General features: G+C 42.5%; 1 protein-coding gene across 3 annotated transcripts in view; it reads right to left on the bottom strand.

The window, feature by feature from the left end:
* Positions 1-2245: 2245 nt before the first annotated feature.
* The window catches only part of LOC113140256 (CASK interacting protein 2), a 57370-nt gene continuing 45338 nt past the window's right edge, over positions 2246-14277 (bottom strand). Inside the window, exons 11-22 of one of the 3 annotated variants that reach the window (XM_026324051.1) lie at positions 13489-13606; positions 12417-12590; positions 10802-10876; positions 9377-9513; positions 8833-8893; positions 8182-8279; positions 7844-7954; positions 5619-5720; positions 5392-5530; positions 3593-5287; positions 3158-3443; positions 2246-2922 (exon numbers count right to left, since the gene is read on the bottom strand). In XM_026324051.1, the coding sequence (XP_026179836.1) occupies positions 2826-2922; positions 3158-3443; positions 3593-5287; positions 5392-5530; positions 5619-5720; positions 7844-7954; positions 8182-8279; positions 8833-8893; positions 9377-9513; positions 10802-10876; positions 12417-12590; positions 13489-13606 (3093 nt within the window). In that variant the 3' untranslated portion in view covers positions 2246-2825. The remainder of the gene's footprint in view (positions 2923-3157; positions 3444-3592; positions 5288-5391; positions 5531-5618; positions 5721-7843; positions 7955-8181; positions 8280-8832; positions 8894-9376; positions 9514-10801; positions 10877-12416; positions 12591-13488; positions 13607-14277) is intronic. The other 2 variants (XM_026324052.1, XM_026324053.1) reach the window with 2 other exon arrangements.

Below are 14277 nucleotides of genomic sequence, written 5' to 3'. Positions count from 1 at the left end.
GCTTACCGAACTAGCGGGGCGGAGCTTCGTCACAGTGTACGTATATGAGAACGTATGCAGCCACGCCTACGCCTACATACATACATACATACATATATATATATATATATATATGTATATATACACACACATATATATATATATATATATATACATACATACATATAAATGTGCATATACATGTATGTATGTATATATACACACACACGCACACACACACATACGTGTAAGTGTAGGCGTGCTTATATGTGTGTGTGTGTATACAACCACACGTATATATATATATATTTTTCCCCATAAAGAGCTATTGCAAACACACAAGAACAGGCAGGGTAACATTATAGATATTTAATGGTTAAACAAATGACACAGCCCAGAGGACAAATGACCACTAAAACAGAAAGGATAAAATGACATAGAGCGCACACACACGCACACACACACACACACTCCATCTCCAATATACTACAGATGATACAGGTGACCAAATATTTACTGTAGAAGTGAGATTTTACTTTTTTTTTTTTCATTATTGCAATTTTTCCTGAGTTTCAGTTTTCTTGTTTCACAGCTTTTTTAAAAAATGAAATACCTGTTAGATTATTAGATTTGAAATTGGAGAAGGGCCAGCGTTAAATGACTTACTTTTACTTTTTATTTAAACAAATATATGTACAACTGTGTTGTATCTCACTTTTTTTATTCAACGTTTTCAATATTGTGAGCAGGAGGACATGGAGGAGCCGGTTTGCTCAGGTCAGGATGGATTTTCCTGAGACTCTGAGGAAAAAGTCCAATACAGAAAATCTCATTCACACGAGGTCACGTCATCACGGGACAAAACAAAAAAGACACCAGGGTTAGCAGTCTTTTTTTTTTTTTTTTCTTTCTTTTTAAAATGAAAGATGTTCAATTAGAGTTTTGACATGCTGAAATATGGAAACTATCCATACGCTGCATGCTGGGCACAAAAATAACATTTCATAAACATCTTACAATAACAAGGACAACAGCGTCGCATTCTGTAGTTTGTTTTTAAGGAAATGTTTGTTAAAATATCTGAGGAGAATCTGTACAAAGACCTTTGGTTGAATATTTGCTCCTGTATATACCTCAAGTGTACAATATACATATTTAGATAACTCTAATTTAAATACTAATTTGGCTAAAATGAATATCAAAAAATAGTATGTATTTTACTGACACATCACATGCCGTCTTCCACTGTACACAGAGTTCATGTCTGAAATGAGCGGAACATGCATCTCTTCCCTTTGCATAAACATCATTACTGAGCGCTTTCACAGGCTTCAGTAGTTTCATGAACACACACGCATCTGTAAAAAAAAAGGTCAGATTCTAAGAAGGCAAACGTACGGGCACCAAGCTGAGTGGAAGACAAGATGCACAAGATCAGGATGACTTGGCCTAAATTATATATTTTTTTAAATAGTACAAAGATAAATGAAATGTTCTGACATGGTGAATAGAAAGCTGAAGTGAAATTGTTGTGTCCAGGCTCTGTTCCAGCAGTAAGAAGATTCAGATTCACACTGACGGTGGGAATGACACAAATTATTGAACATCTCTACGTTGTGTGCCTACATGAGGATGGTAAAAACAACTGAACGTTGTTGCACAGTATCTTCATCCTGCCAGTTAAGTAAATGTGCTGCTGCTGTTTATACCCAGCAACAAAATGACCAGGTTGTGTCCCTCGGCCGCAGCTCAGTAAGGTAATACTGTTTGTCGAAACAGAAGGCTGAATGTTTGCATCAACACAATGAAATATCAATGCATGTTTTAGTAAATACTCTTGGCTCTTTAGCTGCTAAATGCTCTATTAAAAAAACAAAACAAAACAAAACTACGAGCTAAAAGATGCTAAAATGCTCCATAGAGCTGAGGGGAACCATAGAGGCCAGTGATGAATTTCTGTGGGTTTATCAGTAAAATGATCCATTAGTGAATCAGACATATTGATTATAGCCAAGGATGCACATATTTTTTTGGTCTGGTTCTGAAAGGAGCACCTGGAGATTTTGCTTGGTATTCACACTGTCCATAGTGCAGCTATCTAAGTTAGTTGATGTTAGTCTATGCAACCAACAACAAACAGTAAATAAAATATCCCGAAGTGCAAAAACATTGGTACACAAAAGCGCTTTTCTGTTGTAATATCTGCTAAGCATTCGTGATTTTAACAAAGCATCATGTACACCCATGATTATATCTCCTTTACTTGAAGGTTCTGAGCCTCTATTGAGTCCTCATTATTTTTCTTAATAAACCCAAGGATCATGATTAGAGGTTGATTTTAAGCTACTGGAACAGAGGCTGGACATGAAATAATCAGAAAATCATCTCAATAATGTAAAAAACCTAACACTTGTTACAATATTAATGTTTAACAGCAATAAAAATCTGCACTGGAGTTTTTTCCCCCACTGATAATATATGTGGCTGCTATGCCACGTTTGTCTCTTCGTTTGGTTCATATGTGATCCGACAGGACACAACAGTTAAAAAGGTTTGTGCTGACTCGAAGGAAATCCATTTTCATTTCCAAATATGAGTAAAGGAGTCGATTTAGGAAGCACAGTGAAGAATAAGTGCTGGTATTTGGGCTGAGAAACAAAGAGTGCTGAGAGTGCCTGACTTGAGCTCCTCTGACTGTTTCCATCATGAAGTTCAGAGGCAGGGAGGGGTAAACGCTGCTGGGAAAATCCATCCATTACCTTTCCCCCTTTTTTGTCTACTGTGTTTCACTTCCTGAGGCTACGATGGATATTTTTGAAATTATTTTGGGGCTTTTTGAAAACTCCTCAGTCCAACATGGCATCCAGCTGGTCAGCCAGGTCGTCGAACATGTTGCCAATGTCGTCCAGAATGGTCCCTGCAGACTTCACTGTGTTCGCTCCACTGGTGTGAAAGATGAGAGCGACAAATATTAAATGAGAGGAGATATGAGCCTGCTAGACACTGAACAAACCAAAGCTACAATCTTTAATTGATGATCAGACAAATATAATTCAGAATAATTTATAAGGGAAAGAAGAACTTTAACAAAAAGACTTCAACATTTTGGCCTCAAGGGAGTCCACCCCTGAGGAACAATGAATCTACTGACTGGCCTGAATCCCAACTGCCTTCTTACCCGTCTGAGTTATCCACCAGTTTCAGTTTTCTCTCAACAGCCTTCAGCGCTGCTGCCAGAGACGTACTGGTCTGATCCAGTCTCTGTTGAACCACCTCAGTTCCACAGTACGACTCTGAAACCAGGCCGGGACCCACCACACACACCTGAGGCCTCATTGCTGTGAGGGAGGGACTCTGAGGGGCCGATGCTGAGGGCGGCACCGGGGGCTTGTGGGCTGGAGAGGACGGTGAGGACGTAGATGCAAAGGCCACACTTTGAACAACACTGACGGTCACACCTGATGCTGAGGAGAGACAAACAGGTGAAACAGGGAGGTTCAGGTCAGGATGTTGATTCATTAATGGTTTTGTTTATGATTCAGGCTAATGATTTGCAGATCGTCACGGTAAAGTTTATTGCATGTACTATATATGTTTGCAAAGTGTACCTTACCTTGTGCACCTAGTAGACTATGGCGGAGAGGTTTTGGGGCAACAGCAGGAGGTTTTGGGGAAAGTGGAGGTTTGATGGGAGACCCTGCAGCTGGACTGGCTGGCCTCTCCAGACCGGACTCACTGATCCTCAAACTGACTTCCTCCTGGCTTTGGGATAGAGGCCTGCTGCTAGTGGACTCTGTTTCAGGCACTCCTGCTCCCTCTCGGCTGGGAGAACCTCCTCCCTGTTCCTTGTCTTTGGGTTTGTGTCTGCGCTTTACAGTGTCTGACTCCTTCAGATTAAATTCTGGCACCTCCTTGGCTGGCAGTTTCTCTGGAGGCTCCAGCACAGCATCAGCCCTGGGAGGCCCTGGGGCTTTGGGCCTCTGTTTGATGGTCAGATTGCCCTCCTCTGCAAAGGGGATGCACTCACTGGAGCTGTTCTGAGGGGACGAGGAGCCCTCCAGTCCACAGGTTTTTGATTCTTCTTCCTCAGAGTCAGACTTTACTCCCTGGTCCGGCTCAGCACTGTTGGTCTGGCTGGGAATACACTCACTCTGCACCCTCCTCCTCATCCCTGCAGCCTCTCTGGGCTCCTGCCCTGGCAAAATGAGGGAAGTTGGAAGTGGCTCCTGCTGGACAAGGTCTGGTTTAGGTCCTGGAGGATTTATTCCCACTGTGTTGCCCTCAAGAGAGGCTGTGATGCTCCTCACGCTTCCTGGACTGCCAGTCACCACCCCGCCAACTGAGGATGTCGTGCTGCTGTCACTTAACTCCCCACTGGTGGTGCTGCTCACTGAGCTCAGTCTCTTTGGAGGTGGAGGAGGGGGGCCTTTTTTTCGGGCACGCACTGCAAATGACTGACTGCGTCCCACATTGCTGCTTTTTTCGGGGCTTGACTGGAATCGAGCCTGATGGCTGCGCCCTGGCTTGCGACTTAAGGTGGCATAGGACGGTAGGTTTCCAGAAGTAAGTGCAGACTCCTCGTCGTCCTCATCAGGCTCGCCATCTGACAGAGCATAGCGAGTCATACCCTGAGTGCGCTTCTTGCCTGGTGCCAGGGTCATGGTGTGTTTCTGAGACTTGGGTGACGAGCTCAGGTCTGTGGAGCCACAATTAGAGTGTAGGTAGCTGAAACCCTTCAGAGCAGGTGAGCTTTGGGGGGAGGGGCCACATGATCCAGACAGTTTGGGTTTGGCTGGGATGGCCGGGTACTTAAACACAGTGGCTGTACCCAGAGGAACCTGCTTTGGCAGCGGCTGCTGTGGCAAAGGCCTCTGGTCCCAGCCCTCGGGGAGGTTCCTCCCCTTTGCAGGGATGCCATCCAGACTCTCCTGGGACCAGCTGTGGGGGGTGATGGATGCTGTGGGAGGCTCCTGGGAGCGGCCAGAGCCTCTGGACCGGGTGTCGATGCTCTCCTGGCTGTGAGACATGCCTACTGCATTCTTTATAGCCAAACCTTCCTCGCAGCCTCCATAGTGGCTGGAAAGGGCAGTCTGTAGCTCAGCACTCAGCTCACTGTCCTGGAAGGTCATCATCTTTGGGGTGTGAGGTGAGGAACATTCACCTCCAGCATCTGGTGGCTCGATGGTAACCAGGTGGAGGGCTCCGGGACCTTTACGTCGCAGTGTGCCTTGGGCTGATTCAGCCTGAAGGATTGCCCTCTGGATATCACATAGCTTCTTCACCGCCAACATCAGTTTCTTTTGGTGTCCTGCAAGCAGAAATGTAACCATGATAGCGAAGTGAAACAACACTGGTTCAAACGGTCATATTGATGTTCACATGCCTGAATATGAATATGTAACCCTTCCTCACCCAGCTTAGTGATGCCGATCTCCTGCAGATCCTCCCAGGTAAGGTCTTTGACAATGCTGATGGAGTCGTAGCCATTTTCAGAGAGCTTTTTGTGGTACTGTGGGAGGCCGATGGCACTCAGCCACTCACCCAGATCAGACTGTAACAGACAAATAATCAGTCAGATCAGCTGGGATCATAGTGTTTGGAGGTCTGTGTATTCTGCAGCAAACAGCTGGAAGTCTTACCGGGATGTACTCAGGTAGCCACTCAGGGATGTTCAGGTTGTTGATCTCGATGGAGATTTTCTTGCGGTGGCCTGGTTTGGTCACTCCGATGGCAGTCAGATCCTACAGACACATCAAGACAACAGACATCAGCCAGTCAGTCAGCACATTACTTGCACACACACCTGCTGACAAATCACAGCTCATTACTGGGATGTCAACTCTTGATTTAAAGCATAGTGGTTTACATTCGGCTCAGGACCTCTTCACTAAACACCCAAATTAACAATAAAGTCCTATTTACAATTATTTTTACGTACCATCAACATACTTGCAAAACACTCATATCCTCCTACACTTTGTTAGCTTTTGCCATACTTAACAACCCTCCTGAGAGACTCCAGTTTTGTACTATCCTCTCCCTGTTTCATCTCACAGTCAAAATTCTGACACAGTTCCTTTGATTTATGACAAAATTTCACACAATTTACGTTATTACAACCTCTTTCTGGCACTGTGCACCATAAGAGTGCTAATTCCACTTGGACAACGGTACAGATACACCTTGGCATACACAAGCGCTGTTCGTACCTCCTCCTCCCCTGCTGAGTGAGAAATGAAAGGTTTCCATTCTTTTAAAGTCAACAGAATGTGGGAAATAATGTCTTTAAAGCTCAATATTTTCTGGGGGAGGACCTCCAGACTCTATGATTTGGTTTTGAAATCCTCAATATTTTCTAGGTCTCAAGGTTATCAGGTATGCTTTTTATTATTTAATTAGTTAACATATCCAGTGTGAGGCTTCAGCAGATCCCCATGACGCTGGTTAGGGCTGGTAACAAGCGAGTATAGATAATGAATGGATATACAGCGGGTAAAATAAGTATTGAACATGTCACATCATCAGTAAATATATTTCTTGATGTTAAAGGTGATGTTGGTAACAACCCATGCAATCCACACATGCAACTCAAACCATAGATGTCCCTAAATTAAGTTATTTGTAATGTGAAATGACACAGGGGAAAAGTATTGCACACATGAACAAAAAGAGGTGCAAAAAGGCATGGAAAGCCAGTAATTAGAAAGCAATCCTGCTGCTTGTCAGTGCAAATTAATATCATTTGGTTCAGTCCCAAATGATGGCCTATAAAAAGGTGTCTCATTACCAAGGTGTCACACAAGAAGCATCTCATGATGGGTAAAAGCAAAGAGCTCTCTCAAGCCCTTTGCTACATTATTGTTGAAAAACATACTGATTGAAAAGAATTATCAGAAGAGTTGTCCAAGAACCAAGGACTGCATGTGGAGCCCTTCAGAAAGACCTGGAATTAGCAGGTACAAATGTTTCACAGAAACAATAAGTAATGCACTCAACCCCCAAGGCCTTTATGCACGCTCATTATGGAAGACAGAAGAAAAAGCCTGTTAAAGCGTGTTAACAGTTTGCTGCAAAACATTTGAACAAGCCTGTGAAATGCTGGGAGACAATAGTCTGGTCAGATGAGACCAAAACTGAACTGTTTGGATGTCATAATACACACCACGTTTGGAGGAGAAATGGCACTGCACATCACCCCAAAAACACAAAACAGTGAAGTTTGGAGGTGGGAACATCATGGTGTGGGGCTGTTTTTCAGAATATGTTACTGGCAAACTTCACACGATTGAAGGAAGGATGAATAGAAAAATGTACCGAGATATTCTTGATAAAAATCTGCTGTCATCAACCAGGATGTTGATGAAGAAACGAGGGTGGACATTTCAGCAAGACAATGATCCCAAACACACAGCCAAGGAAACTCTAAATTTCCTTGGGTCATTTCACATTATTCCACATCATTTAGGGACATCTATGGTTTGATGTTTTTTTTGCATGTGTGGATTGCATGGGCTGTCACCAACATCTGGTGGAAATTTCAGGTCAATAGCACCTTTAGAAATATATTCCCTGAGAAAAATGGTGATGTGTTCAACACTTATCTTACCCACTGTAAGCTAATAGGAATTTCCTTTTATACTCCAGTGTGAACAAGAAAGTCTGTAATGTTTTTATTTTCCTTTTTCCTCTGTGTTTGTAATGTGTACATAAATAAAGCCACCTTGCCTAACCTATGAATCTGTGCTTGTGAATAGATGTTGGCCTCAACCCTCTGAAAAGCTGCTAAATCTTAAAACAAGTGGCTTCTAATGCTACTTATTTTCATGCTATGTATAAAAATCAAATCCTCATGTGGTTAGTTCACCTCAGGAGTCATCCTGCTGATGGTTGGTACATCATAACCAGCATTGATGAAGTTTCCAGTGTACTGCTCCAGCTGGAACTCACTTAGCCACTGGTAGATGGCCTCTGCATCCTGAAACATATGCAAAGCACAAACTGTCGTTCAGGCTGTGTCTTTCGTGTAGAAATCAGATGCTGAACAGAGTCAGTGACAGCAGCTTCAAACTTTGTTTAATCAAGATTCTTCTTCATTGTGGGAAATTTTGCTCATAGACCTGCCAAGTGTCTCAAAGTTTTGAACCCCAGTTTTAAAAAAAGTCAACCAAGAAATGACAGTTTGAAGGCCGTCTTCATCTTTACCTTCCCTTCCAGCAGCTGCTGAGGACGAATGAACTGCTGAGTGAAACTCTGCTCTGCAGGTCTCTGCACTGTCACCGTCTGCCTCCGAGGAGTCCCACCTGCAGCGACACCATGTCACCGGTCAGCAGGTGTATTAAACTCAGGAATCATTTCAATAATAGGAATCTAAGAAATACTATTTATAAATATTCCCCCAGAACATCAGGTGTCTCACTTTTACACCTTAGACAGTAAAAGCGTTTAAACATAAGAAAGAAGAAATGAATATTACAAGCAGTTACTTATTTAGATTCAAAATCAAGCTCTTTGTACAGAGCAGAGGCAAGAAACAATGCAGCTATGCTGGGAATATTCTCATGCATGAATAGATCATGTTTCATAAACATGTATTCATAAAAATGGTTTGTAAGCAGGAGACAACTTAACCTTCTTTCCTATTAGCTCATTGGACTGACATAGTTGAATCTGCACTTATTTAGTTTTTTCCAGTCTTTTAAAGTCAACAGACTGTGGGAAACAGTGTCTTTAAAGATCAATATTTTCCGAGGGAGGACCTCCAGACTGTTATATATTACATACAAACATTATTTAACATTAACAATAAAAGAAAGATTTTTTTGTGAGGTCATATTAAAGAAAGTAAAGAAGTACCTGCAGCATCAGGCTGTTTGTTGAAGTCTGAGTGTCCAGGTTCAACAGCAGGGGGCACCAGCTGCACACAGATTAATAAAACAGTCATTTATAGTACAACTGACAGAGTAGTCTGCGCCACTACTTAATATAAGAGAAAAGTCTGTATTTTAAGCTGATTTTTAACATCTAGGTAGAATATTCATATAGATATCTATAAAAATGACAAGAAATTAAGAAATTCAATCTATTTAGGAAAGCAACATTCTAGGCACCCACCAATTTTAAAACTTAATTCCTGGAAAATTAAAAGAGAGTTAAGCATATTTCTGTGTTGTGTATTGCCTGGTTTGGATCTCTTGATCACTGTTGTGTGATTGTTGTGTGAAACATCAAATTATTTAGATAAATTATCAGGCCATGGTTTCAAATATAAGTCTAGTATACAATCATGAAATCAAATTTGTTCCATCAAGGTTAGATGACACAGTCTGAACAAGATGTAACTGTAACTATGTGAACCCCATGTATCAGCAGGTGCAGCAGTCCGACTATACTTGTGTACCTTGTTGGTGTTATCATGATGACCAGTGTGGTGTTGGAGTCCGTTGGGTGCACTGTTGCTTTCTGTGCTCTGTCCACTCCCCGCGCTGCGGGTGCTGCCCACACTGCCAGTGCTCCCAACGCTGTTTCTGTCCCCAGCTGCAAACAAAGCAACAAAAACAAATTCATAATGACCAGGTGGGTGTGGGAGACAGAGCAGATTTGCATCAGGCTTTAAGAAGCAGTAGATGCTCTTTGACGAGTCACAGCAGCTCAAGAGAACGGGGGCTAACAGCCTGCAGGGGTTGGGGAGCGACTACTGATGGGCAGGATGCGGGTTTTTGGTATAAAAGCTGTGCTGTGGCGGAGCAGAGGAGCACAGCTGCAGTCATGTAGCCAGCAGGATTAGGCTTTAAGGAAGGCGTAAGTCGGGGGCTGCACTCACCAGGTATTTCGTTTCCTAAATGGCGGAACTTGTTTTTAAACTGCTGGCACTGTAGCTTGAAATGCGGCTGTAAACAGTTTGTAGGTTCCTCGGTTCTTTCACTCACAAACATCCACAGAAACCTGTCTAATTGTCCTGTAAGATAATCTCTCTGTATGACCAGAACATTTCTAAAGACCTTAAACACCTTAAATTCCCAGATGGGAAACTAACTTGGGTTCTCATGCATAGAAAAGTATGGTCTGGTGTTGCTCTGCAGTGTGGGGAGAAAATCTGACTTTAAAATTCAGGCTGAAGCAGACGATCAAGTGAAGAGGGCTTGGACCCAACACACCAAGATGACTGTCCTCTGTGTGTCACCTGTAGTTTTTACTGACAGTAAGAATTTTTTCAGCGTGTTTAAAAATAGTGTAAAAAACCAAAAAGGTCCAGATGAATTCTGTTAAAGAGACAGTAAACCTGTGTGTCAGGGGGGTGGGAGGAGTTTGGGCGTCTCTTTGAAGGCGATTGTACAGAAAGATGGAGCAGCCACTGAAAACACTCCATGATCAGCACCAAACCTGAGGAAAAAGGTTGGGAGGTTTTTCTAATATGTGCTGGTCTGTGCTTATTGTCACCCACCAGCTACATTCAGCTTGTTGAAACCCCATTAGAGGCAGATGGTTGGCTGTGATTTTTCATTTTTCTTAACTTTCCACAACATAAATAGTGATATATTTTTAAAAAGTTATCATATTCTCAATTTCTATTTGAGAGGTGACAAGGACACTAATCAGATTCACAACAGTGAGACATATGTATGGCAGGGAAACTTTGAACAGAAGACATGAGGTGATATAAACAACATGAGGCAACACGAAGCAATGCAGCTGTCAGATTTTGTGAACAGTAGTTGTGTTTGGTGGTCTTGGTGTGTGGGGTCCTGATGCAGAGTTTTGAGCAGGGCAGTGATGCAGCTTCAGAGCAGCCAGGGAGGAGGCGCTGTCGTTCAGGGGCTCTTACCATTACATGAGTCCCTAAGAACCCAAATGTCCTCAAAGGGACATCCAGAGTTAGACAGGTGGCTTGGAGACAGACCTGTCACACACAAAGACTCTGATGGACTCTGTTCTGACATGGGGGGGGGGCTGGTAAAGATGAGAGGATAGAAAACGCTTCTGCTAGGGTTGTCTGAGGAGACGTTTGTTGGAGGAGCTTTTTTAATTAGGACTCAAATGAAGAAGAAAGATTTTGTTTTTGTTTAACCTTACCCTTGAATCCACTTAGAAAAGATATTTACATGAAACACAGTCTAATGTAGATTTCTATATACATGATGGTACCATTAGTCATGTTTCCACTCTCTGCAGCTGTATGTCTGACGTTTCTCAACAACTAATGGGTTCTTTTGCCAGAGGACGAAGGACATCCTTGTCATAAGCCTGTACTTTCTTTTACCACTGTATTGCTTGTTTTTTTGAATAGATACTATGTGTGTGTAGGTTTAAAGACCCACCTATGCAGGTAAGTGCATTGGATTTCACCCACTGACAGCGCAATATCACCAGGGTGTAACACGCATCATCAGCTGTGCTATAATTCCACTGCAGTGTCCTCCATCATAACCAAGCTATCCTCTGTTCCTCTGCGTTCCACAGCTCTGCCATGATTACTTTGCTCTGTCTTTCTGACAATGCCTGCAATATATTTCTCTGGTTGACTCCTCAGACTCTAGGGATTTGTTATTACAAGTTGGAACAGCTCCCATTAAAATTTACCACCGGGGTCCTTATGTCATCATAGCTTGGTTTCATCACTGTCTGTGAAAGTCGCCAGCACCCTCTAGTTTGGGTGTCCTAATTTCTAATCTCTGCTGTGATAACACTTCCACGGAGCTCCAGTTATTTCTGTCCTGCTCTTTTTACAGACAGAAGACGACTCACTTCATGTCGAGCTATAATGTTTAACCAGCAACAAACTCAAGAGAAATGAGTTTGTTAAAGGCCACTCAAGACCAAAACAATAACCATAACAAAGTGTACCACCCTTATCTACACAGGTGGAGTAAATCAGGCAATGTTGAGTAAGGTTATGGTGTAAGTAGAGCTTATTAGTCAGTTGACAGAATATTCATTCTATTAAAATTATTTTGACGTTTGAGACATTTTAACTTCAAGCAAAAATACCAAAGGTTATCTGGTTCCAGTGTGAATATGCTGCTTATTGTTTTCACATATTACATATATGAAACTGAACATCTTTTGGTTTTAGATTGAAAAAATTACCTCATGGGAAAAATGTCATGAGTATTTCTTTTCATTTATTGTGGTACTAATCAATACCAAAAATAACCATTATTTTACTAGCTGTAGTAAACAAAACCTAAATTATTGTCATTACAAATGTGTATTCAGTGATGTTTTTGTTTCTTCAGGAACATGTCTGGTTTCTTCAGCTCTTACAACTGACACTGATTGTGTTTACATTCCTTATTCCCCCATATACTGAAAAAACAAATATTTTACAGCTGTGTTTTCAGTTATAGCTGCATGAACTCTGATCTGTTGTTAACTTTGTTGAGGTGGCTGACGTGGCTAAATGTTTTAATGCCCCGTGTGTGTGTCCCGAGTGTGTATACCTGTGTTGGTAGTGATGCCGTTGGCTAGCGGCAGCACCACGTGGGTGGGGGGAGCATACAGAGTGTACGAGTCGTCAGTCTGAGGGGCAGAGCTGAGGCTGGAGGAGAGGGGGGCTCTGGACAGCAGCTGGTGCCGCTGGGTGGGCAGGGAGGCGTGTCGGGACAGTGTGCCCCCTACAGGGCGAGATGTGGGAGGACAAAAGGAGAAGGAGGAAGGGGAGGGGGAGGTTATCAAGCTGATGGTTAGAGGTGGAGGTCAGTCACTATGTGATATGGATGGAGAGATGGTTGCAGTAGGGAAGACAGAGGAGGTGGAAGCATGGGATGGTCTACAAGCAGACGGATTAGATCCTTACTCAGGATCTGAAGGAGGGGACTTTTAATCTATGTCACATCCTATAAGAGGTGACAAAGGTCTCTGACCTGTAGAGACGTTCTGATAAAATGATGTGGAAATAAAGGAAACACTGACCATCGGATGGGTGGAGATGGAGAAACAACTCTTCCAACCTTACACACAACAGTAATATTCTTTTTTTGAGCCAACAAATCCCACATGCAGAGTGAAACCAACGCTGGATGTTTTCTAATGCATAGTCTGTACTAATTTATATTATACTGTGTGTGTGTGTGTGCATGTAGAAGCTGATGCATCTTATTCCTCTGTGCCACAGAGCTCCACTGTGGCCAAAAACTATTAAAACCACACATTAAGACTGCTGCACTGCGTGACAAGTACTTCCACCATGGACACACACACTGTAGCCAGTGCTGCCACTAATACTCACTAGAGCACCAAATGTGTATTCACCCATGACTGACAATAGTCCCCAAAAGTGATCAGATATTTTAAGAAACTCCTGAGGCTTTTTGTTAAAAATAAAAGATTTCCAGGGTGAGTAGGTATAAGACTAAGACATTGGTGCACTAGTTCTGCACATGAGATTTGTTGACAGTATGGACTTCAAGGGAACCTTGTCAGCTCTCACATAACTGCTCTCTGTTGTTTTCCATATCATCCTTGCCTTTTCCAATGTCAAAAATGTGACATGGTTATTCACATGTAACTAACCATTTCTTCTGCTGATGACTTCCACAATGGATGGTGGGAAAAAGCCAACCCTGTCCGTCCCTCTTTGACTGTCGTGGATGTGGCCCTTCCAGCGTCCATCCATGTGCTGCTCCAACACCTGTCAGGGATGAGTGTGTTGAGCTCCAGAATCAATCAACAGGAAAGTAAATCTGAAAAGGGATCTTGTTTTTTTTGTAGATTGACAGACATGTAAACAATTGCTGTGTGTTTATGTTGAGGTTAAAGTCTTTGTGCATCCTAACACAAAAATACCTCAGGATGAGTTAAAGAAGGTTAAAATGATAAATTATATAAGAAAATCTAAATAATGTCTCTCATTAACGCTAACATTTGTGTTTCTTCACACATACTTCATGTTCTGTCATGTGATGATAAATTGGTTCCCTCACATACTGTTGATACAAGTAATTTGTATGTTATGATATGTGAGAGGGAGAGATGAGGAAGTTCAGCACAAATTGACCCAAGCTTAAGGCACAAAACATATAACTACCCCTTCCTCTATGTAAACACTATTTACATTTTTTTCCAGATGATAAGGTGTCCTTGAGACCTGGTAGTAAATGCTCAGAGGTCTGCTGCCACTACAGATCTAGAGCTTAGGAACAGCTGCTTTATGTTGCTTTTGCCTTACAGTCTTCTCTAAGGTTCTCTTCAGGTTTGTAGTCTACTTCTGTTCAGAAGAGCGTCATACATGACCAGAAGCCAGTGACACACTCGTCTTCACAGAGAAAATACTCCACCAATGTTTTTATAATGCGACCAGTG

Source organism: Mastacembelus armatus, chromosome 8, assembly GCF_900324485.2.
Source record: "Mastacembelus armatus chromosome 8, fMasArm1.2, whole genome shotgun sequence".
In the NCBI taxonomy this organism is placed as follows: domain Eukaryota; kingdom Metazoa; phylum Chordata; class Actinopteri; order Synbranchiformes; family Mastacembelidae; genus Mastacembelus; species Mastacembelus armatus.
This window is presented reverse-complemented; position numbering and strand designations above follow the sequence as displayed.